Source organism: Vombatus ursinus, unplaced genomic scaffold, assembly GCF_900497805.2.
Source record: "Vombatus ursinus unplaced genomic scaffold, bare-nosed wombat genome assembly UNPS02014832.1, whole genome shotgun sequence".
Classification (NCBI taxonomy): domain Eukaryota; kingdom Metazoa; phylum Chordata; class Mammalia; order Diprotodontia; family Vombatidae; genus Vombatus; species Vombatus ursinus.
In genome coordinates this window covers 59,106,219-59,131,669 of record NW_020954610.1, presented here as the reverse complement: position 1 = coordinate 59,131,669, position 25,451 = coordinate 59,106,219, and the positions used below count along the sequence as shown (strand labels likewise).

At 38.8% G+C, this 25,451-nt stretch overlaps 2 protein-coding genes across 8 annotated transcripts in view; one reads left to right on the top strand and one right to left on the bottom strand.

Annotated features, from left to right (window-relative positions):
* Positions 1-16,286, bottom strand: part of GLYR1 (glyoxylate reductase 1 homolog) — a 40,781-nt gene extending 24,495 nt beyond the window's left edge. For 3 of the 4 annotated variants that reach the window (XM_027839194.1, XM_027839195.1, XM_027839196.1), the window contains exons 1-3: positions 16,189-16,286; positions 15,195-15,231; positions 13,878-13,957 (exon numbers count right to left, since the gene is read on the bottom strand). In XM_027839194.1, coding sequence (XP_027694995.1) covers positions 13,878-13,957; positions 15,195-15,231; positions 16,189-16,226 — 155 coding nt within the window. In that variant the 5' untranslated portion in view covers positions 16,227-16,286. Of the gene's footprint in view, positions 1-13,877; positions 13,958-15,194; positions 15,232-15,332; positions 15,535-16,188 lie in introns of those variants that run through there. The other variant, XM_027839197.1, reaches the window with a different exon arrangement.
* A 217-nt stretch (positions 16,287-16,503) lies between these two features.
* UBN1 (ubinuclein 1) overlaps positions 16,504-25,451 on the top strand; it is a 37,215-nt gene continuing 28,267 nt past the window's right edge. For 3 of the 4 annotated variants that reach the window (XM_027839351.1, XM_027839350.1, XM_027839348.1), the window contains exons 1-3: positions 16,504-16,635; positions 17,292-17,520; positions 18,003-18,291. In XM_027839351.1, the coding sequence (XP_027695152.1) occupies positions 18,043-18,291 (249 nt within the window). In that variant the 5' untranslated portion in view covers positions 16,504-16,635; positions 17,292-17,520; positions 18,003-18,042. Of the gene's footprint in view, positions 16,636-16,705; positions 16,951-17,291; positions 17,521-18,002; positions 18,292-25,451 lie in introns of those variants that run through there. The other variant, XM_027839349.1, reaches the window with a different exon arrangement.

Sequence of the window (25,451 nt, the reverse complement as noted above, 5' to 3'; positions counted from 1 at the left end):
CCAAATTCTCCCTCTCTTTATTTTTTCTCCCTTGAGAAAGCAAGTAATTTGATATAGATTATACATGTGAAGTCATGCAAAACTTATTTTCATATGGGCCATGTTGCAAAAGAAAACACAGACCAAAAAAAAAAAAGCCCCCAAAGAAGAAAATAAAGTACAAAAGTATGCTTTGATCTGCACTCCTTAAGTTCTTTTTCTGGATGTGGATAGCATTTTTCATCGTAAGTCCTTCAGAACTGTTTTGGATCATGGTATTTGCTGAGAATAGCTAAGTCATTCACAGTTGATTATTGTACAATATTGTTGTTACTGTGTACAAGGTTCTTTTGGTTCTCTGCTCACTTCACTTTGCATCAGTTCATCTAAGTCTTTCCAGGTTTTTCTGACATCATCTTGCTCATCATTTCTTATAGCACAATAGGACTCCATCACAATCATATGCCACAACTTGTTCAGCTATTCCCCAATTGATGGGCATCTCCTCAATTTTCAATTCTTTGCCACCACAAAAAGAGCTACTATAAATATTTTTTTGTGTGTGTGTATGTATGTATGTATGCATATAAAATTTTCCTTTTTTCTTTAATCTCTTTGGAATACAGATGTAGTAGTGTTACTGCTAGCTCAAAGGGTACATACACTTTTACAGCCCTTTAGGTAATAGTTCCAAACAATTAATGTTGTTGAACAGAGATGGAGATTGATATGATATATGGTAATAAAAATATATACATATATATATATATACACACACATATACATATATATGTATCCTAGCCATTATTGAAAAGTGTTAGAGGATTATGGGAAAATAGGCACAGTAATACACTGCTGGTTGAGTTATGAAATGATCTAACTAATTTGAAAATCAATTTGGAATTGTGTAAAAAAAAGTTACTAAACTTTTACTTACAGCCACTGCAGTAATAGGTATGGTACCTCAAGTTGGTCAGATAGCAAGGAAGATCCCACATATACAGAAATATTTGTAGCAGCATTTTTTTCTGTGGTAATAAAAAACCGGAAACAAAATGTGTCCTCACCGAATTAGTGACTGAACTGTGTAAGAATTTAATGAAGACTATTACATTTTATGAAATCACCAATGAGGAAATCAGAAAAACAGGGGAAGACATACATGAACTGATGCAGATGAAGTAAATAGGCCTAGGAGAAAAATATACAAAGCCACAATAATGTAAATGAAAACAACACTAAAAGGGACTGAATTCAGATTAAATGATGACCAATCTTGATGAAAGAAAATAGATGACCGTTTCATGACTGAAACAGAATGTAGCATACACTATTTGAAGGAGACAATTGGTTCAATGGAGGAAAGAGGGGTGAAATAAACTGGGTAATGACATTTTTCAAAAACCCAAAAGGGATCAATAAAACCATACCCCACCACCAACCTAACAACAAGAAATAAGAAAAAATTGAAAATATACTACATATTTCTTTTTTGTTGGCATCCTTGGCATTGGAGGTTTATTTTTCATGTTTATGTAAGTCCACCCAGTTATAAACCAATACATAATCATAGATGTTCTTACATTCTCACTATCAAGTACTAATATTACCCATGTAACATGGCCATATAATGTTTTAAAATTTGGGAATACAGAGCCAGACAGATGTCTTTCAATAATGAGTGTCATTTAAGAACTCTCCAGTTGAACTGGATTCAGAAAAGTTAATAAAGCTAAAGAAAAGCAATATCTTCTATAACTATACAAACACACACACACACACACACACACACACACACACACACACACACTACTGATTCTATGTTTGAAAGTGATTTAAGGCATTTAGTAAATAAAGAAATTCTAAAGCATTCAGAATATTTGATAATAAAGTTCGGAATGCATAACAATGTGACAGTAACAAAATGAGGGTTTCAAAGAGGAAAAATTCTTATAATTTTAGGGTAGGAAAGCAGATGGGAATATTCCACATTTAACCTCTACTTTGAAAAACAGCTAGTGGTTGATTCTGGAATATTTCCAATCAGTATTCAGACCCCTGACCTAAACCACTATATAGTACAGTGAATCGGTTTTGACTAGCCACTTGTACTTCTTTTTAAAATTCCAAATCCTATACTCTTTTTCAATATCAATTTCACTATAAATATTTACAAGTTTCATAGTACAGCCTACAGTGGGTTAAGGATTAAGAAACTGGGTTACTAAACCACCTCAAGGTTTTCTCTTTACAGAAATGCTGGTTGGCAATAAACAACAGTAGTAAAAATGATGCCCATTTATATACAAAGAGGATACCAGTGTTCTACCAATGATGACATAGTTCTGAGCTACTTTTCCATTAATGCTGGTACATTTTCACTGGTCTACTCATCTACTCCTGTCCTGATCATTTTTAGGAGGTTGTAGAATAATCTATGAAAAGAAACACAGAAAATCTAAATGACACAAATGGGCTAGTACTCCAATCAACTATCATGTACATATCATATTGCCTTAATTCAATTCCTAAGTATTTATCAAGAATCTACTTTGTACTGCGCACCACAGAAGGCACTGGGAGTTTATTAAGACAAAAATAAAAGTCTTTGCTCTTGAGAAGCTTACATTCCAGTGGGCAGCTGGGGGAGGAAGTGGAATATGGGCAGAACTAAGTAAATTATAAAATATATACAAAATACAAAGTAATTTGGGGATGGGAGCACTAATCACTCAGGAGATCAGCAAAAGTTAACTTGAAGGTCATGGCACCCGTGTAGAGACTTGGAGAGAGATAAAGATGCTAAGAATTGTAGGGGAGAGTTTGGAAGAGTATTCTAGACATGTGAAATAAGGAATATTGTGTTCCAGAGAACAGCAAGTAAAACAGTTTAGCTAGGAGACAGAGTGTACAAGGGGGAGTCATGTGAAAAGAGTTTGGAAAGACAGGGTGCAACCAGATTGGGAAAGGCTTTAAACGGCAAGAGGAGTTTGTATTTTATTCTTTAGGCAACAGGGAGCCACTGAAGCTTCTTCAGCAAAGTGTGCTTTTGGAATATAGCTTTAGCTGCTGTGTAGGATGGATTGGAGACGGAAGAGTCTTGGAGGCAAGAATATCAATTGGGAGGCTACTGTGATGGTCTCGGTGAGAGGTGATGAAGGCCTGAACTAGGGTGGTGGCTATGTGAGTGAAGAGAAAGGGAAGAATGTGGGAAATGTTGTGGGGTAAGACTTGGCAAGTTACTGGACATGGAGGGTGAGAAGGAGAGAGAGAGGAGAGAAGGAGGGAGAAAGAGAGAGAGAAATAGAATTACTCTGAGGTTGTGAAGAAGAGTAATTGGAAGGATAAAATTGGGGAAGTTAGCAAGAAGGGTATCATTTGGGAGAGTCTAATAATTCCTTATTAGATTATAAACTCCTTGAGAGTAGGTATGGTGTCTTCTTCCATTTCTGCCTCTTCCCTCATGCCTATAACAGTACTCTATACAGAGTAGATACTTAATAGATGTTTAATGAATGTTAAGTGAGTCAAGTGAACTAAACAGCCACTAATGGATACCATCTATTATAGATCATAATACTGAGCAGTTTGAAGATTCCTGGGAAATGACTGAACAAATTATGGCATATGAATGTAATGGAATATGTTCCATAAGAAAGGACAAAAGGGATGGTTTCTGCCAAACCTGGTAAGACTTGTATGAACTGATACACAACACCTTATTCACTACGAAGAACACCGTAAAAAAAAAAACAAACCACACTAAAAAGATGTAAGAATACTGATCAGTGCAATGACCACTGAAGATGAAATATGTTACTCATTCCTTGGGAGGTCATGAATAAGACACATATTTTCAAACATGGGCAATTTAGGGCTTTGTTTTACTATTCTCTGCATATCTGATACAAAGACTTTTTTTTAAATCTTTCAATTGGAGGGAGGAAGGGAGAAAAGTAATAGTGACACAGTTGCCAAAATTTATTTTTAAAAAAGAAGAGGAAAAAGAGTATCATTGAAGCACTTAAAAATGCACAGAAGAGAACAGAATGAAGGTCAGTAGGAAACACAAAGCAGGATAGCTTTGAAAATAACATGTCTGAATTTGCTGTATATTTGGAGTTCGCAAACCGTGTATGGTACAGATTTGCAACTGCATGTGCAATTCTCTTTTTCTGTTTTGTATATGGAAATGCTGCTCTTCTCTCAGTTCAAGAGAAAAATATAATTTTCTCTATTTCATAGGACAAAAGGATGAAATATGTTACTAATAGGAAAAAAGGAATCAAATTTTTGATCCATATTGTCTGGCAAGTATAACACTAATATACAGATATTCAGCCTCTCTTTATATGTATAATTTGTTTTTGAGGGCAAGACCATTGTAAAATAAATGCAGAAAGAAGTGCTCCCAAAAGTAAATTAAAATGGCAAACTGAACTGTGTCTATTTTAAAGATCACACAATTCTAAAAGGTGTAGGGTCAAACAACAACAAACCAACAGCGCTACAGCATAATTATGGGTCTTTTCCCTCTAATTGTATCTGGTCAGAAAACGAGTAAATAATATTCTAAAGTCTAGCAGATGCTCCCTTTCTAAGTTCAATATAATCTCCTTCCCATCAATATTTAGCCTGAAGCTTTTTACACCAAATCCAGAACATAATTACATTAGGAATTTTCAAATTTCTTCAATGAAAAGACTATAAAAACTTCCTTTCCCATCTGCTCTTTTTTGACACTGGAGGGGAGGGAGAATAAAAACCAAAACGCTTCTCATGAGGATTACTAGGAAGATTGCTGCTACAACTGAAAGGACACCAGTGAAACACGTCAAGTGAATAACAAATTTGTCAGAAATAAACTTATAATAAAAACTTTACTATTTCTCATTTGTACTATGGAAGTGACCCTGGGTTTCTGAAGACTATGCCAGATGAGCGCATGCTCTGGTATGTCCTAAATAGGCTGAAAATGCTAAATACAGGCCCATGCAAGACTTGCAAGTGCATTGTCTGAGGACGGAAACAACGTAACACATTTCTTGGCAACTTGAAGATTGTTTCACTAAGCGGTTGGGATCTGTGTTGGTGCTGACACCAATGAAATCACAGATCTTTGAAGTATAAGACATAGTTATGTATACACACACACACACACACACACACACAGATATAAGACTGCTCTACATTGAAATAAAGGCATCAAGAGAATTGAAGGATTTTTTTTTCCAGCCCATTTGAAATAAGAACTATTACACATGTTAAAAAAAAAACAAACCAACCTTGCAAACAGGACAGGTGTGGTAGATTTTACTTCAATCTAAAATATTTTTCAAGGTTACAACTTACCAAATGTTTGAACAAGTTTTCAAGCTTGAACAAGTTTTGGTGCTGCCTACACCAAACTGACCCAGAGTTCCCCCCCCCGCCCATGTCACTTCTGGACACATTACACAACACCAGCTATTGTGCCTAACTCATCTATCAGGGGAATTATTTCCCATTGCACTAAAGTATTAACAGGGTTGGTTAAGATAGAGAATTACTATTTTAAGCTTTTCTAGGGTAGATTTTGTCAGACTCTGTGGGGCCATTAGTAACAAACTTGATACCTCCTGCCACCAAAAACCTTATGAAAGTGGCCTTCATCTTCAAGTCTCTGTTGTCATGACTAATGCTGGGAATTGTACGTCAATCAAAAAGGGAAGGAAGCAAAAAGGGAAAAAAATGAATAACTGACCATGTAGAAAAAATAAAATTGTGCCTTGAGAAGAATCAATTTATGAAAGTTGAATACATCAGGAGGTAAGGCTCTTCCTAGTTATTGTGCCTTTGGGCAAATCATAAAATTTTCCGTGCCCCTCCTCTACCTCCTCTCACCCTCCCTCAAATATCCTACAAAACCCAAAAATGTTTAATAAAGGTAAAATCTGGTTAAAATGAACATGAAGGTCAGAAAGGAAAAAAATTGAGACGATCTATCTTAAACAAGTAACTTGTACTTCGTGGGGTGGGGGATAATATCATCAAGCAACCAAAGGCTACAGTATCACTTCCACTTCTTGGTGCTGCTGACCCTACACACATAAACCTTAGGTGTTGCTTTTTTTTTAAACCTAGGTATTAGCTGAATGAACTACCTGCTGTCCCTTGCTTTCATAGATTCCCCCAAAGCACTGGGCCACTTTAATTTTTCCTGTCTTAGGGTCAGCTCTGATTAGAGAAAGACAACTGGGGCTTCAGCAAAATCTTACTAGATGATCTGCACTTTGAAAAAGAGAAACTGGTCCATTATTTCTTGATACTACTCTTTTGAGAATAACTTTTATGAAATGGCTATCAATTTGAAAAATAAAGAGATTTTTTAGAAGTACTCAAATTACTACCAATGAGGTTGTGGCAACTGCTTTACTGGTGAAAACGCGAGTGTGTGCTGTTAGTTTTACAGCCCCACTGAAGAAGTGTTCTTTGAGAAAAATGTTCTACTGATTGTGGTTCTTATTTCATTGAGAATTTCCTTCTACTTTCACCAAAGAACATACTGGATTGTTTCAGTTTGAAGAAAAGATGAGGTACAGTGGGAAACATGATCTCTATATTAAAATATCTAAAGATAAGTCATGTGGAAGAGAGATTAGACTTACTCTGTTTTGTTACAGAGGGCAGGACTAGGAGCAGTAAGTAAATTACAGAGATTTAAACTCGATGTAAGAAAAAAAATCTTGATAGAGCTGTCTATAAGGGAAACATGATTTAGTGGGTTCTTCATGATGGAAGGTCCTGGATCAAGGTTCAATGACCACTTCTGATGGCCACTTTTGTTCAGTTATGAGTTGCAGTGCATTAGAAATTGAAAACTAAAGACAGGATGATTGAAGGGGGTCTCCAGGAGAAGATGGATCAAAGATATAGGCAGACTGGTTGACCTTACAAGGTTTACCTCAAGACTGGAGCAAAGGAGAAGAGAATGGGAGATAGGATAGGTGCTTTTGAGGGGATCTGAACTTTATGTGACTTGGTTTGTTTCCAGCTACTTTTCCAATTTACTAAAATAGCTTTGAATTCTGTTTTTATCGTAGATAGTGCTGACCATAGCCCCTCCCAACACCTAATCTTCAAACTTAATGGACACAAACCACATTCCAGTTCCATCACCTAATTTTAGTATGAAAACTTCAAGCTCTATACTCAAGACCAGTCCTGGGTGAACCTCTGCCACTTCTGTCTCTCTTTCCCCAGCTATTGATCCTGAATAACTTGCGAACAATCCTTTGCACACTCTTCTCCAGCCAAAGGCATGCTCACTTGTAGTTTCCTAATTAGATCATGTACTCATTAACAAAAATCTTACTAAAGTCAAGATCTCTATCACACTGATCTACCAAGTCTAGAACTCTGTCAGACTGGAGGGTCTATAATCTTTATGGGTACTTTTCCTCTAGGGAATTCATAAGGCATGCCAAGTCCATGTTGCTTTTCCTCAGATTATTTTATAGTGCTGCTCTTTACAAACTGCCAATTTTCCCAAATTAAGCCTTGACTCCAAGCTGTCAGTTACATTGTTCTCTTCAGTCACATTGTTCCATCCTGACTAGAAGGTCTTTGCTTTTCTGTGTATACATATTGTAACCATCTTTCAGGGACCAACTGAAATCCCACTTTCTCTAAAAGGTCTTCTCTGACTCATTGATTTTTTCCTCTCAACTGCTATAGTATTCACTATTTCTTTTTAAAAAATAAGTTCTTGGGGCAGCTAGGAGCCACAGTGGATAGAGCACTGGCCCTGGAGTCAGGAGGACCTGAGTTCAAATCCAACCTCAGACACTTGACACTTTCAAGCTGTGTGACCCTGGGCAAGTCACTTAACCCCAACTGCCTCACCTACACCCCCCAAACCAAAAGATAAAATAAAGTTATTGGTATCATAGTTATCCCAAGTATACCTACTCTCAGAAAGCCATTTCATGTAACAAGCAGTACTTTTAGAGAGGGGAAAAAAAACAATACTACTGATCAATACAATGAAAAAGTCCAAAATATAATCACCAACACCTGTGGACTTCCCACCTTGACAAAGTCTGGGAAAGAAGACTGTCAAGACCCAAAGACAGAAAGAGTCTGACAGGAGATTGCTCCAGTACGTGAACAGTCATTCATCTCATTCAAGGCACCATCTCCAGTCATCCTGATCTGCATTGTGCCACTGGATCCAGATGCCTCTTGAGGAGAAAGTGAGGCTGGTGACTTTGCACAGCCCTCCCTCACTTAAATCCAATTCACTTCCCAGTCATGGCATCACCTTCCTGATATCATGGTCCTCTCCGAGAATGAAGGACAAACAACAACATTTGAGTCCTACTTTATCTTTATAATGGTTATATTTACTTTTGACTTTTTGTTGTTGTTCTTTCCATTTACATTGTTGTAGTTATTGCGTATATTATTTTCTTGGCTTTGCTTACTTCACTCGGCATCACTTCACATAGATTGTTCCAAACGTGTTTTCATCACATGCAGCATTTCTTACAGCACAGTGATATTCCATTACGTTCATGTACCACAATTTATTTAGTTATTCCCTAACTGATGGGGCATCTACTCTGTTTCTAATTCTTAGCTATCACAAAAAGTGCTGCTATAAATATTTGAGGGTATGTAGGTACTTTCTTCTTAGTGATGAGTTTCCTTAGGGATATAAGCCCAGTGATGGAGTCTCTGTTTCAAAGAGTATGGACATTTTAGTCACTTTATTTGCATTAACTCCAAACTGCTTTCCAAAAAAAAGTTGTACCATTCCACAGCTCCACCAATAATGTATCAGTGTGTCTCTCAATCCACAATCCCTCCAATATTGACTAGTGTCATTTTTTGTCATTTTTTCTAATTTGTAGGGTATAAGATGAAATAAACCTCAGGGCTGCCTTGATGTGCATTTATCATGTTATTAGTGATTTGGAACTTTTCCTGTGCATTTCCAGAACTTAGCATAGTTCCTGGAACATAGTAAGTGCATAACAAATGCTAGCTTACTGACTGGACTAGATGATTCTATGTTCTTCTAGATGAGATCTATTATCATTACAGATATATGATTAAAACAAAGGTCTCATAATCAAGTGAGATAATGTGGATAAAGTGCTTTGCTAACCTTAAGGAGCCATTTAAATACGAGCCATTATTATGTATTGAAGATGTAGTAAAAGGATTATTTCCTAAGCCCCTATCATGCTGGCTGGTCTAGTTTTCCTTTGACAGGTATTAAATAGTACCTAAGACACAACTGGTCCTAGGGACTAAGGCTCAAACCACTGACCTAGCTTCCTGGTGGCCTAAGCACAAAAGTCTATATAGGAAGAGTCAGGATCTCCTCTTTGAGGTTTCTGATCAATCTGACCTGCATGGCCAACAAAGAGGGAGGGAAATTGTGCCCAAATGAATTAATGCTGCATTCTTGCTGAATGGCTTTTCAATGCTATGGTTATACACTTACTTTTGTTAATCTGCCAGATATTTGACAAATGCCTCATTTTGTTCTAATCCTGAACTTGAACCCCTAGACAGGTCTGAGTTAGGCATGACCTATATAACACTGGATCTCCTGAATGTATGAGAAGGGAATAGGTGGGTTTTCACAAACGATCATTTACAGCAGTTCACTTTTATAGTCACATAACTGAGTAATGAATACAAGTCTTACTTATTGTTTTTTGACTACATAAAAAAGCATTTGGTAGAACAAAATGTGGATTTACACTCTCTTCTTTTTAACACATCTCCCATGGCTATCTCAAAATCATGTAAGATTTCCTGAAAGATGATAGCCAAGATAACTTGCTGGAAAATATCAACAATGCTTTTTTAAAACAAGGAGATTATTAGTGCTAAAGGCGTCTGTCAACATCACGGAGAATGTCCAACAGAATCCAAATGAAAGGATTCGCTGGTGAGGTCCTCCATATGCTCCTGTTTGCAGATCAGAGAATCATAGATATAGGGTTGGAAAGGGCCATCTAGTCCAAACCACCTTTTATAGATGAGGAAAGTGAGGCCCAGAAAGGTAAGGTGTCTTCTTGATTCTAAATCCAGTGCTCTTTTAACAGTTCAGCTTAGAAGACATTGTGCTGTGTGCATCATAAATAGATCTATAATCTTTCATAAGAATTCAGTTTAACTATCCACAGAGAAAAAAACAAATGGATGAAGAAAGTCTATTGCCTGGAAAATCACAAAGACTTGGATGATATACACTTGGATGATGGAGCTAACAGACACTGTAGATGCACAATGTGCTGGGCCTGGAATTTGACTAGAAGGGGTTAGGTTGTATTTGGGAAAATGCGCAGTGCTTTTTAACGATCTCAAATTTCTTTTTTTTGGGAGGCCTGTCTTTTTGCATGGATATTCTTCATGTGGTTCTATATCTAGGACATGGAATACCAGACTCCTTAAAATTAACATTGCAGGTCATCTAAAGGGAAATAGAAAAATGAAAGGTATGCAAAGGCCGCATAGCATATTACAACCAAGAAATGAGAAGGAGAAGTACCGATGTTATTCTCAAAAGAAATGTATGATTGGAAAAAAGTGGTAGGCTAGTCAAGTATAAAGTATAAAGAAAGCCATAATCAGTGGAGGTCCTAGGTACCCACACAATGTAAAGAGGAAGCCCCTTCACTCCTGCAGATAGTTTAAGGGAGGACATAGAGAAAATCTACACAGGATGAAGCGTGGGTTGAGCTACAGTTTGCACTCCTGGAGGAGAATATATACATCGCTGAGATCATCAAACAGATCCATCAAAGTATCAAAACATATTTGAGCAGTTACTTAAACAACAACAAACTCTTTTAGGACTTTTAAGTTTTGGCAACAATATACCTATAATGTTAGTAGTGCTAAATATTTTAAATATTATTCCCACTTTACAGATCAATAAAAAGACTCAGATTAAGTGGTTTATCTATAACCACATGGCCAGAAAGTTTTTAAGGTGGGATTTGAAGCTGTACTACACACATAGTAGGTATTTAATGAATTCTCTTTTTTAAGCAGTGAGTTTGACCTTTTCTTAAGTCATTAAGAAATCTTGCTTTGACTTCACATATATAATGGCTATTGTATTTCTTCCCTTCTCAATGGGTGGGGGAGGGGTGGAGAAAGAGAAATTTGAAACTGAAAATTTTTAAAGGAAAAAGAAATCTTGCTAGTTAATATTTTACAATATCAACATAAGCCTGTTTCATGTCAATTTGTAAGATAAATCATCCCTAACTTTTGGAGGTAGTGTAGCATGTATATATGTACTTTTAAGGTTACATACATTTTGTAAAAATTCACATGTAAATCTTTAAAACTACTTTGACAATATCTAAGTCTCTGCTACCTCAATAAACAGTGTTTGTTAAGTGTCATTATATACACCAACTATGTTTGACATTGCATATAGTTTTCTAGGACTTATGTACCCATACTTATGGGTACATATAGAAGATACTTATGTATCTCCTATAAAACAGCTGTGGATAATTTTATAACCCAAAGTTCTATTTCCTTTAAGACTCACAACAAAAATAAAACTGCTTCAAAGACATCAAAATATCTGTTTGAGGTATATAATACAACTCTATGATAAAGCTGCTGAGAAAGCTGAATAAATGACTGAAAAAGCAGGTGGTAGATACTACTGTTTTATCTGGTTTGTCACAGGACCTTGGACAGGGCAACAAATTTCAAATTAATGGCTTTGGTTTACTGATGCCTAAAAAAGATTAGTCAATTATTTGGTAATGATTAGAATTTAAGATTAGTCATCGTTTTCACAAAACAAAGAATAGGTCTAGGCAACTAGTATGGTGGAAACAGTTTTGGACTTATAGTCAAAGGACGTGGGTTCAAATCCCAATTCTACTATCTGATGTTAGGCAAGTCACTAACCTCTACGTAGATTTGTTTCTCATTTGTAAAATGAAAGGGTTGATCTAGATGGCCTCTAGGAGCCCTTAAAAATCTAAGTTTATATTGTGCTCTAAGAAATGATGAGCAGTGGACTTCAGAAAAAGCTGGAAAGACTTGTATGGACTGATGCTGAGTGAAGTGAGCAGAACCAAGAGAACGTTGTATACAGTAACAGCCATGTTGTTCAATGACTAACTTTGATAGACTTAGTCCTTCTCAGCAATGCAAGGATCTAAAGACATCTTCAAAAGTTTTATGATGGAAAATGCTATCCACATCCAAAGAACGAACTATGGCGTTTGAACGCAGATTGAAGCATACTATTTGCTCTTTTTTTTCTTCTGTTTTGTTTTGTTTCCTCTTTCTTGGGGTTCCTCCTATTGGTTCTAATTCTTCCTTAAAACATGACGAATGTGAAAATATGTTTAATAGGAATGTGTATGTATAGCCTATATCAGATTGCACGCCGTCTTAGGGATGGAGGTGGAGAAAAATTTAAAACTCAAAAGCTTATAGAAGTGATTGTTGATAACTCAAAATAAATTAATAAAAAAAACCCTAAGTTTACATAATTCTATGAACTACTTTACAGAGAAACCATGCCTTCAATGATATGCACACCAGGGCATTAGCAACAATATATCAAAAGCCACTAAAGGAGAACACAATAACAGCTTCTACAGAAATAAACTACCTTCAGGGTAGTTTTTCACATCCTCAGCTTTTCAAAAGTAATCAACCTTCTCTATATCAACATCTGCAGCCATGCACTGTCTCAGATTATTTACAATTTGTACCAGACCACTATCAAGAACAGTGTCTTTCTTCTACAGAAGAAAGTCATAGCATTTTTATGGGCTACAAATAACTGATGTTAGGAACTAATTGATAGATAATAAATTCTTCACTAATTGGTACTGTGGGCTATTCATTTTTCAATCTGCTAGCATTAAGTACAATGTGCTGGACATTAAGAGCCAAATCAATTCTTATTTGATCAGATTGAATCCAGTGATCTTTTCTTCAGAGCATGCCTGCTTAGTTGCAGGTTGTACACTATGATTAAGTGTAACTTTCCAAAGTCCACAAAGTAGAACTCACTTGTGAGGACTCCCTTGGTGATCTCACCCACTTCCATGGCTATAATTATCATGTCTGTGCAAGTAACCCCCAATTTTATATACCTAGCCATAAACTTTCCTGAGTTCCAGTTTTGTATTTCCAATTAGCTGCTACATACTCCAACCTCATTATGTCCAAAATGGAAGCCAACCTTTCTCACCCAAATCTGCTCCTCCTTCCAATTTCTCTATTTTTATTAATGGCACCATCTTTTTCCTAGCCATGCAGGTTTGAAATCTCAGAGCCATCTTTGATTCTTTCCTCCCTCTTATCCCTGATGTTTCATTAGTTTCCAAGTCTTGTTAATTCAGTTCCACACTATCTTTCACAGGTATTTTGAGCTCTCCTATCAAACTGCTACTATCTTAGTTCAGGTCATCATCATCTTTCATCTTTGCTACTGTAATTTTCTCTTGACAACTATAATTTTCTCTTAATTCTCTTCTACCTCACATTAATCCTTCCTATAGCTGCTAAATTAATCTTCCAAATTCACAGATATGATGCCCACATATAACTGCCTCCTCAAAAAGTTGTGGATCTAGAATTGCCTACAGGATAAAATCCATCTCTTCCTTCAAAGAAGGCTCAGCTTAGGTACTACCTCCTCCACAAAGCATCTCTCACTCCCTCAGATCAAAGTGATTTTTCCCTTGCCCTTATCACATTCTATCTTCTATCAATTACAGTAGCCCTGTCACAATCTCTCTTATTAGGTTGTAACTCCTCAGGACCAAGGACTGTGTTTTTCTTTACTTTTGTATCCCCAGTCTTATAACAGAGCAAGTGTTTCATTAAATGAACTGAGGTTTACTCACTGATCTTCTGTTCCAAAAAACTTCACAAAGAAGCACTTCTTTCCACGAGGTTTCTTCAAGTCTTTGGGTGGATTTACAATCTAAAGGACAAAAGAGAAAAAAAGGTTCAGTTATGACAACTGAAATAATATTTATTAAGCATATATGTGAGACACAATGCTAAACACTGGAAAAACAAAGAAAAAATAAAGCAATATCTGCTCTCAAGAAGCTTACAAAGCCTACCAATAGAAAATTTTCCTGTATCTCTAGCTTTCCAGAGAAAAACACATGAAAAACACTATTGAGAATTTTTACTAAAATATCCTTTGCCCCAGGCATGCCCTTCTACATATATTATTTTTCTATTGTGATAAATGAAAACTTCCAAATATCTAAGAGTTTATAGACAGATAACTATCATGTAACAGAGATGTTCAACTACTTCAAAAGTGATATCAACTACTTGGCAAGATTTCTTTATTATTAGAGCACATCAGAATAACGCCAGTAATATTTAACAGTTGGCATTTCAATAAGAGCCATGTACATGTTGTTGGAAACATGGTCAGAATCCTCCAGAAAGTTGATCAAAGTACAGAGGGAGAAGCAAGTGACAAATAAACAATTAAGAGCTATGGATTCATAAGGACTCCAGATTAAAAAAAAAACTGACAAATATTTCATTAACCTGTATCAAATTAAAAAAAAAAAAAAAGAGGACCGAACAATATATATGGACAGACCCTTCAGCATTGCATCTAAGATGCTAAATCTTGAGGGGTTAATTGGTGCTATAATCAACAGGATCATAGAACTGGAAATGAGCCAGATTATAGTGTTCAACTTCCTCAGACAAGGAAACCGAGGCCCAGAGACAAGTGACCTGTCTAAGGTTATACATAGAATAAGCAGCACAGTCAGCATTCAAATACAGATTTTCTTGACTGCATATTCACTTGGTCTACTATAATTCCCTGCCCCTCTCTGCCATTTTGCTAGAAACAAAGATCTTTAGACAGAAAAGATTTTGACTTTTGACTTCACAAATCTTAGTTTCTCTCTCTCATGATTTAAGTCTTTTCAAACACTTAAAAATACAGAGATCTAAAATAAAGTCAGAATTTTGTTTCCTGGGTAATTTTACCTCTCCCTCCAAGTTACTTTTTTAATAGAAAGACACAGATTCCCTTATTTTCCGAATCAAGAAGAGATTCTGATAGGCACAGCTTCATCCACACCAAAGTCAAAAGAACTGTTAATTACTTGGACTTTCGGCAATACATTTAGTTTTTCCTACAACTTTTTGAAATATTCCTCTAGCATAAAGACACTTACCTTTCCTGGCCAAGGAGGATACCTGCCCAGCTTCCCCCTAAAGAAAAAGCAAAGAGTCAGCTACTTATACTCGAAAAGCCTGCCCATCCACTTCAACCCACCTTGCCTATAATTTAGCTCCCAAATCTGTGTTCACACCTTCTAAGTCCAAGAACAAAGCTTGCAATCCTCTCTACACCGAGACTTCCCTCTTCTCTTTCAAAGTGCAGTTTTACTGTTTCAAACGAAGCCTTCTTAGTATCAAGAAATGAATTATACAAGCCAGTAGCAGTAACAGTAAATCTTTTTTTCTCTGGCAGTCCAGGGGCCACGAGGGGAGGATAAGAACATACTGCGATCCCTGCCAGGCTCAGAGCGCACAAGATAAGTCCCTCCCCCCACTATTTCTTCATAGAACTGAGCCAACGGTCCGGTTTCAACACCAGAGTCGGTTGGTCCCCGCGGAGTCGCCGCCGCTGCGGTTCGGTCCGGTTACTTCGTTGCGCAGCTAGATAAAGACCTGTCCCACCAAACGAGCCGCAGGGCTTGGCCACCTGGATCTCCCTGCCAGAGAGTCCCGACTCGACCCCTGGGACACGGTGACCCGAACAGCGTACGGTCTGAGCTCACCCCATGGCACCAGCTGGCGCCGGCAGCGCCCCACTGGCCGCACTCTCCCCCTTCCAAACCCGGGCACCCGGAGACGCCCCAGGGAGAGCCTTCGCAGCGGGGCCTCGGAACGAAGCGGCAATCCATTGAGGCCACCCTCTGTCTCCGGCAACTCCCCCTCCCCCCAGGGCCGGGCTGCCCCTTCCGTCCGGTGCCTCTCCCCACCCCAGCGCCCCCTCCCTCGGTGCCGCCTCCGTCCCTCAGCTCCCTTCCTCGCTGCCAGCCCCTAGAGACAAGCCAGAAAGCTCAGAGCCTCCGGGGCTGGGGTCGGGGTCTGAAGCTTGGGGCAGAGACCCAACGTTCCCTGCTTTCCCCATCTTCCCGAAGGGGCCCCGCCGCTACTCACCATACCAAGTCTCCGAGCCGCAGACTCACAGTCGCCATCTTACCGACTTAACCACCCACAGCGCACGGGCAGCCGGGACTTCAGGCCGCCTCGGTGCCGCCCATTGGCGTGGCTCTTTCCACGTGACAGGGGCCGGCTGTCATTCCCACGCTGCTCCGTGACGCCACCGCGTCCCCGAAAGGCATTGGGTAGCTTGGCGGCACGTGACCTCAACGCCGGGCCTCCGCGCGCCGAACCCCTAGACTTCCCGTTACCCCTCCCCCCCTTTTTCACTGCCCCCCCACTCCCCCGCCTCCGGCGCGTGATAAGCGAGCGCCCCCCGAACCGTGACGGCTGTAGCTGAGAGGACGGGATCGTAACGGGGGCGGCTACGACTGTGGGGACGCACGGAGCCGAACAGCTGACAGATCCGGCCGCGCGCCTTGCCCCGCCCCCCCGGCAACGCCGGTAACCCTCCCCCGCCCAGGGCCCCGGGACAGCAGTTTTCCCCCTTCCGTCCGTTACGGCGGTTGGTCTCGTTGCGCCCCATCCCCCGCTCCCACCCCACCCGCGGCTCCTGGAGCCGTCCCCTCTCTATCCTAGCTTGCACTGTCCGGCTAGAGCCCGAGCCTGAGTCCTTGTTCTTTCCCCAGCCCATCACTGGGCCGGTCCTCTGCTTTCGCCCCAGGAGTTCCCGGACGGAGCCTTGGACTTGTTCCCTCCGTGCGGCCTGGAGTCTAGTCCTTAGTCTGCACCTGCGCCTTCGGCTGTCCCCGGCCTGGGGTGGGTTGGGGACGGTGTCCTGCGCTCCTTACGTCAATGTAGCAGCCCCTGTGCCCCGGGGCGGGGGAGGCTGCTGGGGTCACTGCTCCCCCTAGGGCTGGGGATGAGGCGACCTCTCTTGTAACTAGCGCTTGGAGATGCTGCCTACTCCCTGGCCTAGGAGCCCGTCGTGGGCTGCGTCCGGCTGTGCAGAGCGCTCCTCGGCACCTCGCTTAGTTTGGAGCACCATGCCTCCCGGGGCTATCAGTGCCGCTCGAGCCACCTTAGCCACGCTGCTAAAGCCTGCGTCCGGAACAGCAAGTTTGCAACGATAACTGGAAGTCTTCCTGTTTTCTCTTTAGTTGTTTCAGGTGTCTTGAGGGCATTTCTTCTGAAAGGGCTTTCTTAGGACTCGCCATCTCTGGGAATGGGGCATTGAGGCTAGATGGGCAGCACGTTTGTAGGCATGCTCCAAGACCCAACGGACAGACAAAGTTGTGGCATATGGGTCTCACCCCATCATGAGGAAAGCCAGCTGGAGATCAGGTCCATTTCGAGGTGCTATATCTCAGAACGGCACTTGTGACAAAGGTGTGTTTCATTTTTGTTTGATATTATTTTCTAAGTGGTATATTCTGTAACCTCAAACTGACTTTAGAAATAAAATCTTATAAAGGGGAGGAGTTAAAATGTAGTTAAATATAAAAAGAAATATACACTTAAGAATTGTAACTAAAACAACTCCTATGGACTATCCAAACTCTATTTTGCACTGGAATTTTGTTATATTATTCCTGGAAATGAGTAAATGGGTGATGTTTTGGGGATTTAGTGACCTTGTTATGCAGATTTTCTTGTAATGTTGTTTGTTGTAATGAGGTGTCGTCTGTATGTGCAATAACCTAGATCATCTTTGGAGATTACTTTCTCAAGTGATTTAATTCAAAGAAATGTAATTTAATTTTTCATAAGAAAAATTTTCGTAAGAATTATGAATTTTCTTTTTTGAGATTGTAGGCTGTTTTTTAGGTTGTTATCTAGGTTTGACCTGATTTTCTCTTTCATGTTGACAGAAGCCATTGCAGTAGCCACTGCCAAGACTTGAGTGTAGCCATGACTGAGCCCCACAGGGTCCAGTTTACCTCTCTCCCAGGCCCTCTGAATCCTACATTTCTGAAGAAACCCCGAAAAGAAGAGATTGGGGGAGCAGAGCAGCACCAGGATTCTGAACCCGCTGCAGCAGCTGTTCGAATCACACTTACCCTCTTTGAACCAGATCATAAGCGCTGTCCGGAGTTCTTCTACCCAGAGCTAGTGAAGAATACAAGGGGAAAAGTGAAAAATCTTCAAGTTGGAGACAAGGTACACTTACTTCATGCTAGCATGTCATTCTGTTGAACTTTCCAAAGAGTCAAAAAGGTACAAATATAGTTTTTACAAAATTCTGCCAGGCAAAAAAATAAAATTAAAGTGGTTCTAACTTTGTACAAGATCATATTATCAAGTTAAAAATAAGAACTAGGCTTGTTGCCATATTTGTTGAATTAGGACTAAAGCTACAAACTTTAGTCTGTCAAGGACACTAGAATACTACTGTCCCAAGTTGTTCTAGGAAAAATGTGAGAGATGACTTGGGCTAACTTAAGTTGTCTAGTTAAAGATAAATGAAAAAGAAGAGATAGGGACAGAAGAACTCTTCCATGTTGAGCTTGTGAAAGTTGAAGCAATATGGTATAGTGGACAGAGCTCTAGACTTGGAATCAGGAGAGCCAGGTTTAAATCCCGTCTCTGACACTTAATAGTGAACTGTGAACATTACTTAGACTGCTCTAAGGCTCATTTTCTTCATCTGTTTTCTAATATCATCTTATAGCTCTTCTCCTTTTTACAGTTCAGTTTCTTGAAAAGGCTGTTTGCACTCATTCCTTTCCTTTTTCAACCTCTTGCATTGTAGCTTCCAACCTCAAATTATCAGTTTGTAACTGCTTTTTCTAAAGTTGCTATTGATCTTTTAGTTGTTCATTCTAATGGTCTTTTCTCAGTCCCCTTCTTTCTTATCTGCCATGTAGCATTTGACACTGTGACTACTCTTTCTTCTTTGTGGATTCTCTCTCCTATCTGTATTTTCATGGTACTCTTGGTGCTCCTCCTACCTGTCTGGCCCCTTCTCAGCAAAAGTCTGGGTTGTCATACATATTTTCTCTCCCAATTGTCTTGAGCGCTCTTCTTTTTTTTTTGTTTTTTTTGTGTTTTGTGTTTTTTGTTTTAGGCAATTGGAGTTAAGTGACTTGCCCAGGATCACACAGCTAGTGTCAAGTGTTTGGTCTGAGGCTGGATTTGAACTCAGGTCCTCCTGACTCCAGGGCCAGTACTCTATCCACTGCGCTACCTACCTGCCCCTTGAGCTCTCTTCTGTGCTCTCTCACTTGAGACCCATTATTTTCTCTGTGAAGTTGACTCCCAATTTTACCTCATCTCTCTCCTCATCCCACATCACTAACTATCTGTTAGACATTTTAAGAGTTTCACTTTCTGTCCAGTCAGCCATGTTTGGTACCTTGGAAGCATCGTCATTTCTTCATTCTCTGTCACCTGGTGCCCCCCCCATCCCCCCTAGTAGTGAGGCTTGTCAGTTTTCCTCCACAATGTATTTCACATCTGTCTTCCTCTCTCCATTCAAAGCCACCACTTTTGTTAAGGCTTTCATCATGTCTCTCCTGGACTACTTCAGTAGCCTCCTAATTGGTTTCCAAGTTTTTAGTCTCTTCTCTTCCCAGTCCTCCACATAGTTGCAAAATCAACATTCCTAAAGCACGTCTCACCATGTCATTGCTCTTTCTTAGAATTCAGATGGTTCCTAGTTGTCACTACGATAAAATACAAACTCCTCTAGCATTTAAAGTACTTTGCAACCTGGTTCTAGCTTGCCTTTCTAAACTTATTACTTATTATTTCCTTCATGCACTCATTCCAGCCAAATTGACCTACTTTTCTTCATTCTTAACATTCCGTCTCCTACCTGGAAACTTTTGCACAACCTTTCCCCATGCATACAGTGCACTCCCATCTCAGAGATACCTCTTAGAATCACTACCTCCCTTCAAAGCTTAGCTGTAGTGCCACTTCCTCCATGAGGCCTTTCTGATTTCCTCCCAATCTTGCTGCTAGTTCCTCTCCTCCATCTCCCAAATTATCATGTATATATTGGTATTTGCTTTTCTATGTTCATATGTTCCCCCAATAGAATGGAAATTCTTTGAGTGCAAGACTGACTTGTCTTCATATTCCCAGTGCTTGTTGATTGATTGATTGTTAAATGGGGGTAAGACCTTTAATACCTATCTTACAGGGTGATCTTGAGTATCAAATGAGATAATATATGTAAAATAGTTTGTAAACCTAAAGTGTTGCATGTAGTAATTCTAACAACTAGTTCCCTTTTTATCTTCAAGAACACCATCCTGTTCTGGTTTCCATTTGGAAAAAGTGTCTGCCTGGTGTGGGGGCAGAGAAGAGAGGGCAAAAATCTTAGCTCTTCTCTAACCATATAAGTACGTTGGATAAGTCTTTCCTTGAATAGTTATAAATCTTCTGTGTTTCTAGAATTACAGCTTTCAGGAATTTTTGTTCCCATAATAATTCTTAAATACTTGTTAAAATTGATATAGTACTTGAAATATCCTAAACCCTTTGGTATAATAATATCCTTGGGGCCCATGCTATGGGACTACCTTGTAGATTAATCTTTATGATGAGGTTCTTCTGATAGTTAGTGAATCTTCTTGGTTTGGAGTTCATGTTCAACTTACCATATTATTTTTTCTTTGTTAAGGTGTTATAATTCACTTCTCTTGTACAATATTAGAATGTCAGTATCTTCAGAAGTCAAGAGCATGTAAACATTGAAGATTTTGGTAGGAAATCCAAAAGAAGACCTATCAAATATATAAAATCTTGCAAAAATTATCTATCTTAGCTATTTCCTACATGCACTATATTTTCTTTCTTCTTTTTAAAAAAATTATTGATATATTTTTTTATATCACCTTAATTTCCATATATATTCCTTTACCATCCCTTGTAACTAAGAATTTTTTTTTAATTAAAAAAAGATTAGTTCAGTGAAATAGCATACCAAGTCTGACAGTATATTCACTGTTCCATACCCACAGTCTCTCTCCAAGGAATGAAAGCAAGTATGTTTTCTCTTCCTTCTCCAGGTTCAAGCTTGGTCATTATAATTTAATCACAGTGTTAAAAAAATTTTTTTATTCATTTTGTATTGTTGTCCCTGTATAGATTGTTTTCCTGATTTTGTTTGTTACTCTGCATCAGTTCATATAAATCTTTTCATGTTTATCTGAATTTTTCACATTTATTGTTGCTCATAGCACAGTAATATTCCATTGAATATATGTATCACAATTTGTTCATCCATTTCCTAATCAGTGGAATCTTCTTTGTTTATTGCTATCACAAAAGAAGTGTGGTATATATGGGTCCTTTTGTTTTGGCTTTGACTTCCTTGGGGTTTATGTGCTGAGCAGTGGTGTCTCTGGGTCAAACTGTATGAATACTTTTATCTTTTTTTTCCCCAAAAAAGTCTAAATTGCTTTCTAGAATGGTTGCACCCATTCACAATTCTACCAAACAGTACATTAATGTGCCTGTATTTCAAAAGCCTATTCAGCATTGACAATTTCTATCTTGTGTCATCTTTGCCAGTTTGCTAGGTGTGAAATGAATCCTGAGTTGTTTTGATTTAGATTTCTATTATTAGTGATTTGGACCAAATTTTTCGTGTGGATGTTAATAGCTTGCAGTTCTTTTGAGAAATGTTTGTACCCTTTACCCACTTATCTGTTGAGGAATTGTTCTTGGTTTTATATATTTGTGTTAAGTTCCTATGTATCCTAGATATCAGACCTTGATAAGAGATATCTGATGCAAAGAAACAAAAAATTCACTAATAGGCCTGCGGTTTAGGTTTGGAATGGAAATAGGAATTCGACTTGAGAGGACAATAGGTCTTAACTGCTACTTAGAAGTAAAGAGGCTTCCAAGAGTAGAGAATGTCATGCATCAGAGGATTGATGTGACATTTAATAGCACTGAGAACCAGATGTACAAATGTAGCCTTTCTAAAAAGATGATACAACATTCCTGAGTAGCTCTAACAAATTATTCCTGTAATCTGATTGAAGGTGCTTTACCATTAGCCATTTTCTTTTAAAAATTCTGATTTAACAAACACCAAAAAATCTCCCACTTATTTACATATATAAAGCAAAACACAAGAAGAGAATTGTATGTGCAATTGTGAATCTGTTTTAAAATACTTGCTTTTTCAGTGCAGCTAGGTGGCGCAGTGAATAGAACTCTGGCCTGGGAGTCAGGAGGACCTGTTCAGATCCAGCCTCAGACACTTAACACTTACTAGCTGTGTGACCCTGGGCAAGTCACTTAACCCTGATTTCCTCACCAAAAAAACAAACCTGCTTTTTCGAAAAAGAGTATCATAAATTCAATTCTTTATCTTTTTAAAAATAGATTTTTGTTGATATCTCTATCCTTCCCCCTACTCAGGAAGTCATTATACTAAAGAGAAGAGAATTTAGTAAAACTGTTCAGTATATCAAAAAAATCTGATATCACGTGCAGACTTCTACACCTGTGTATGGGGCAGGTGGGAGTGGAGGTGAGGAGGAGAGACGCCATTTCTGCAAAGGAGTTAGAGGAGGTATCTTTTCATCTCTCTTCTTTGGGGCCAAGTTTATTCTTTATATAATTTCACAATGTTAATTTTTGCTAGTTTTGTGGTGGTTCTTTCTGCTTATATTGTTGTAGTCACTATGTATATTCAACTCATTACTTTCAAAACTGGCCTGCATGTCCTTTTCCTTCTGAACTTTCTTCTCTGCTTTTCTGTGCACTTTAAAAAAAATGTTTCAATGACTCTCTTCTTTTTTGTTTTTCTCTTCTGCTGGTGGGGAGGAGTGCAGTGGATCACCATTACTACCCCTCTCCTAATTAAAAGTAGGGAAAAAATCCTTGAAATAAATAATTATCAAACGAATCCATGTAGTGGTTATGTCCAAAAATTTATGAATTCTTTCCCAACTTGAGTCCATCACATCTCAGGAAGTGGGTAACATATTTTATCATAGGTCTTCTGGAGGATGGTTGGTTGGTGTGTTGATTAGAGTTAAGTTTTTCAAAGTTTTTTTTTCCCCCGTACAGTGCTGACATTGTATAAATTATTCTGGTTCTGCTTATTTCACTCTGCATCAGTTGTTTCTTCCCAGGATTATCTGAAGTGATCTTTGTCATTTCTTATGATGCATTTCTAGTACATTCATATACGACAATCTCTTCAGCCATTTCTAGTTGATGGGGACTCCTTTAGTTTCCAGTTCTTTTCTTTTCTTTCCTTTTAGTCACTTCTGCTTCAGGAAGTTTTGTGTTTGTGACCATTCCTTCCTCAGTATTATCATTTCTCCTAGCCTTCCCTCTTCCCTATCCCTGCCTGTTTCCACGTTGAGTTTGGTATAGTTCTTTGTGTGTTTTTGTGTGCACAGGTATTTAGCCCTCCTTTGTCTGGTTCAGATAAGAGTGAGATTCATCTGATGCCTTCTCCCTCTACCCTTTCTGCCATGTTTGTATACTTTTCTTCTTATCACTCCAGTTAAAAAAAAAAAGTTCTACTCCATTCTTCTTCCTTTCTACACTACTATACTCCTTTTACACTCCTTTTTTCTCTATTCTGTTCTCTATTCTGTTTTTCTATTCTATTCTATTGAATTGAATCAATGCACTCCCAGATCCTCTTTTTCTTTTTTTTTTAAAGGCAGTTGGGGTTAATGACTTGCCCAGGGTCACATAGCTAGTAAGTGTCAAGTGTTTGGTCTGAGGCCGGATTTGAACTCAGGTCCTCCTGACTTCAGGGCTGGTGCTCTATCCACTGTGCCACCTAGCTGCCCTGGTCCTTTTTTTCTTAATGAATTCTGCCACTGCCTTTGAAGGTTCTGAACTGACACTTGTTTCTTCTTCTCCTATTAGGTTAGCACTGTTTCATCCCATTGCCCCTTTCACATCCTCAGATAAATTTACCTTTCTAGGTTTCTTTTGACTCTTGCATTTGTATAGAAAAGTTCTCACTCATTTCTGTTCTTTTCATTAAGTATGCTTGAAAGTCCACTATTCTATTAAAGGTCAATTTTCCCCACTGTAGGATTACACTTGACTTTACCTGACAAATTATACTTGGTTGTAAGCCCACCGTTTACCTTTTGGAATAATTGTTTTCTCAGGTGTAGTTCCTTGGTCCTTGATCTCCTTTATGAATGCTTGAAGTATTTTTTCTTTGACCTGGAAGCTCTGGATTTTGACTGTGATATTTCAAGGACTTTCCTTTTGAGGTTTCTTTTAAGAGGTAATCTGTGGATTCTTCCTGTTTTCACTTTTCCCTCAGGTTCTAATTCATCTGGTCTTGTTTTAGTTTATGATTTTTTGAAATAGAACGTTCAGGCTTTGTGTGTGGTTTTCAGGGAATCTCGTGATTCTTAAATTACTTCTCCTTATTCTGTTTTCCAGGTGAGTTGTTTTTGATACCAGAAGCCTTAGTATTTTCTTCCTTTTTTTCCCTTCAGTTTTTTGATTTTTGTTTTAATATTTCTTGCTTTTTATGGAGTCATTAATTTTTTTTTTGTTTAGTTCATTCTCATTTTCAGGGAGTCCATTACTTTTGTAAAATTTCGGACCTCCTGTAGTAAATTGTTTTTCTACTTCAATTTTCCTTTAGAGCTTTTATTTCATTTTTAAATTTCTTGTTTAATCTAGGTATTCATGTAGTCCTTGTGGAAAATCCATTTTTTCCTGTATGGTTAAGGAGCTTCTCTTTTCTTCTTGGTTGTGTTTTTAGCTGTCTCTGGATCTGTTGAATTATAGTGGTCAGTGTCTTCTTTGGTTTACTTGTTGATTCAGGCTTAGTTCTTGAATTGGTGCTTTGTGCCAAGGCCAGGCTTTTCTCCCTGCTGTGCTTTTGGATAAGGTCGTCATCTTGCTTGGTTTCAACCAGGATCACCTAAGTTTCTGAGCCAAACTCTACCTCCAAACTTTAGGTCCCTGTAGGATCCTTGAGAGAGATCTTCAGAGCACACAATGGCATCTCAAGGCAGAGCGCTAGGGACCTTGGAGCTTTGACTATACTAGTCATTGCTGCTTCTTGTGGTTTCCAAGGTCAATGCTGTGTGTTTGCAGCCTTCCTGGGGCTTTTTTGGGAGTGCTCCGCGTTCTTTTTGCTTCGAGATACAGATGCAGGCTACAAATTTCTATTTCCTAGCTCTGATCCCACTGTGGGAGGCTTTTAGTTTGTTTGCCTAGTCTGGCTTGTCTGTTATGACCTTTTATTGCTTGCTGTGATCTTCTGGCTGACTTTTTATGCAGTTTTGGGGAGGCTGAAGTCACTGTAGTGTCTCATTAGATTTATTGATCATTTTTCAGTCTGATACTATATATGAGTT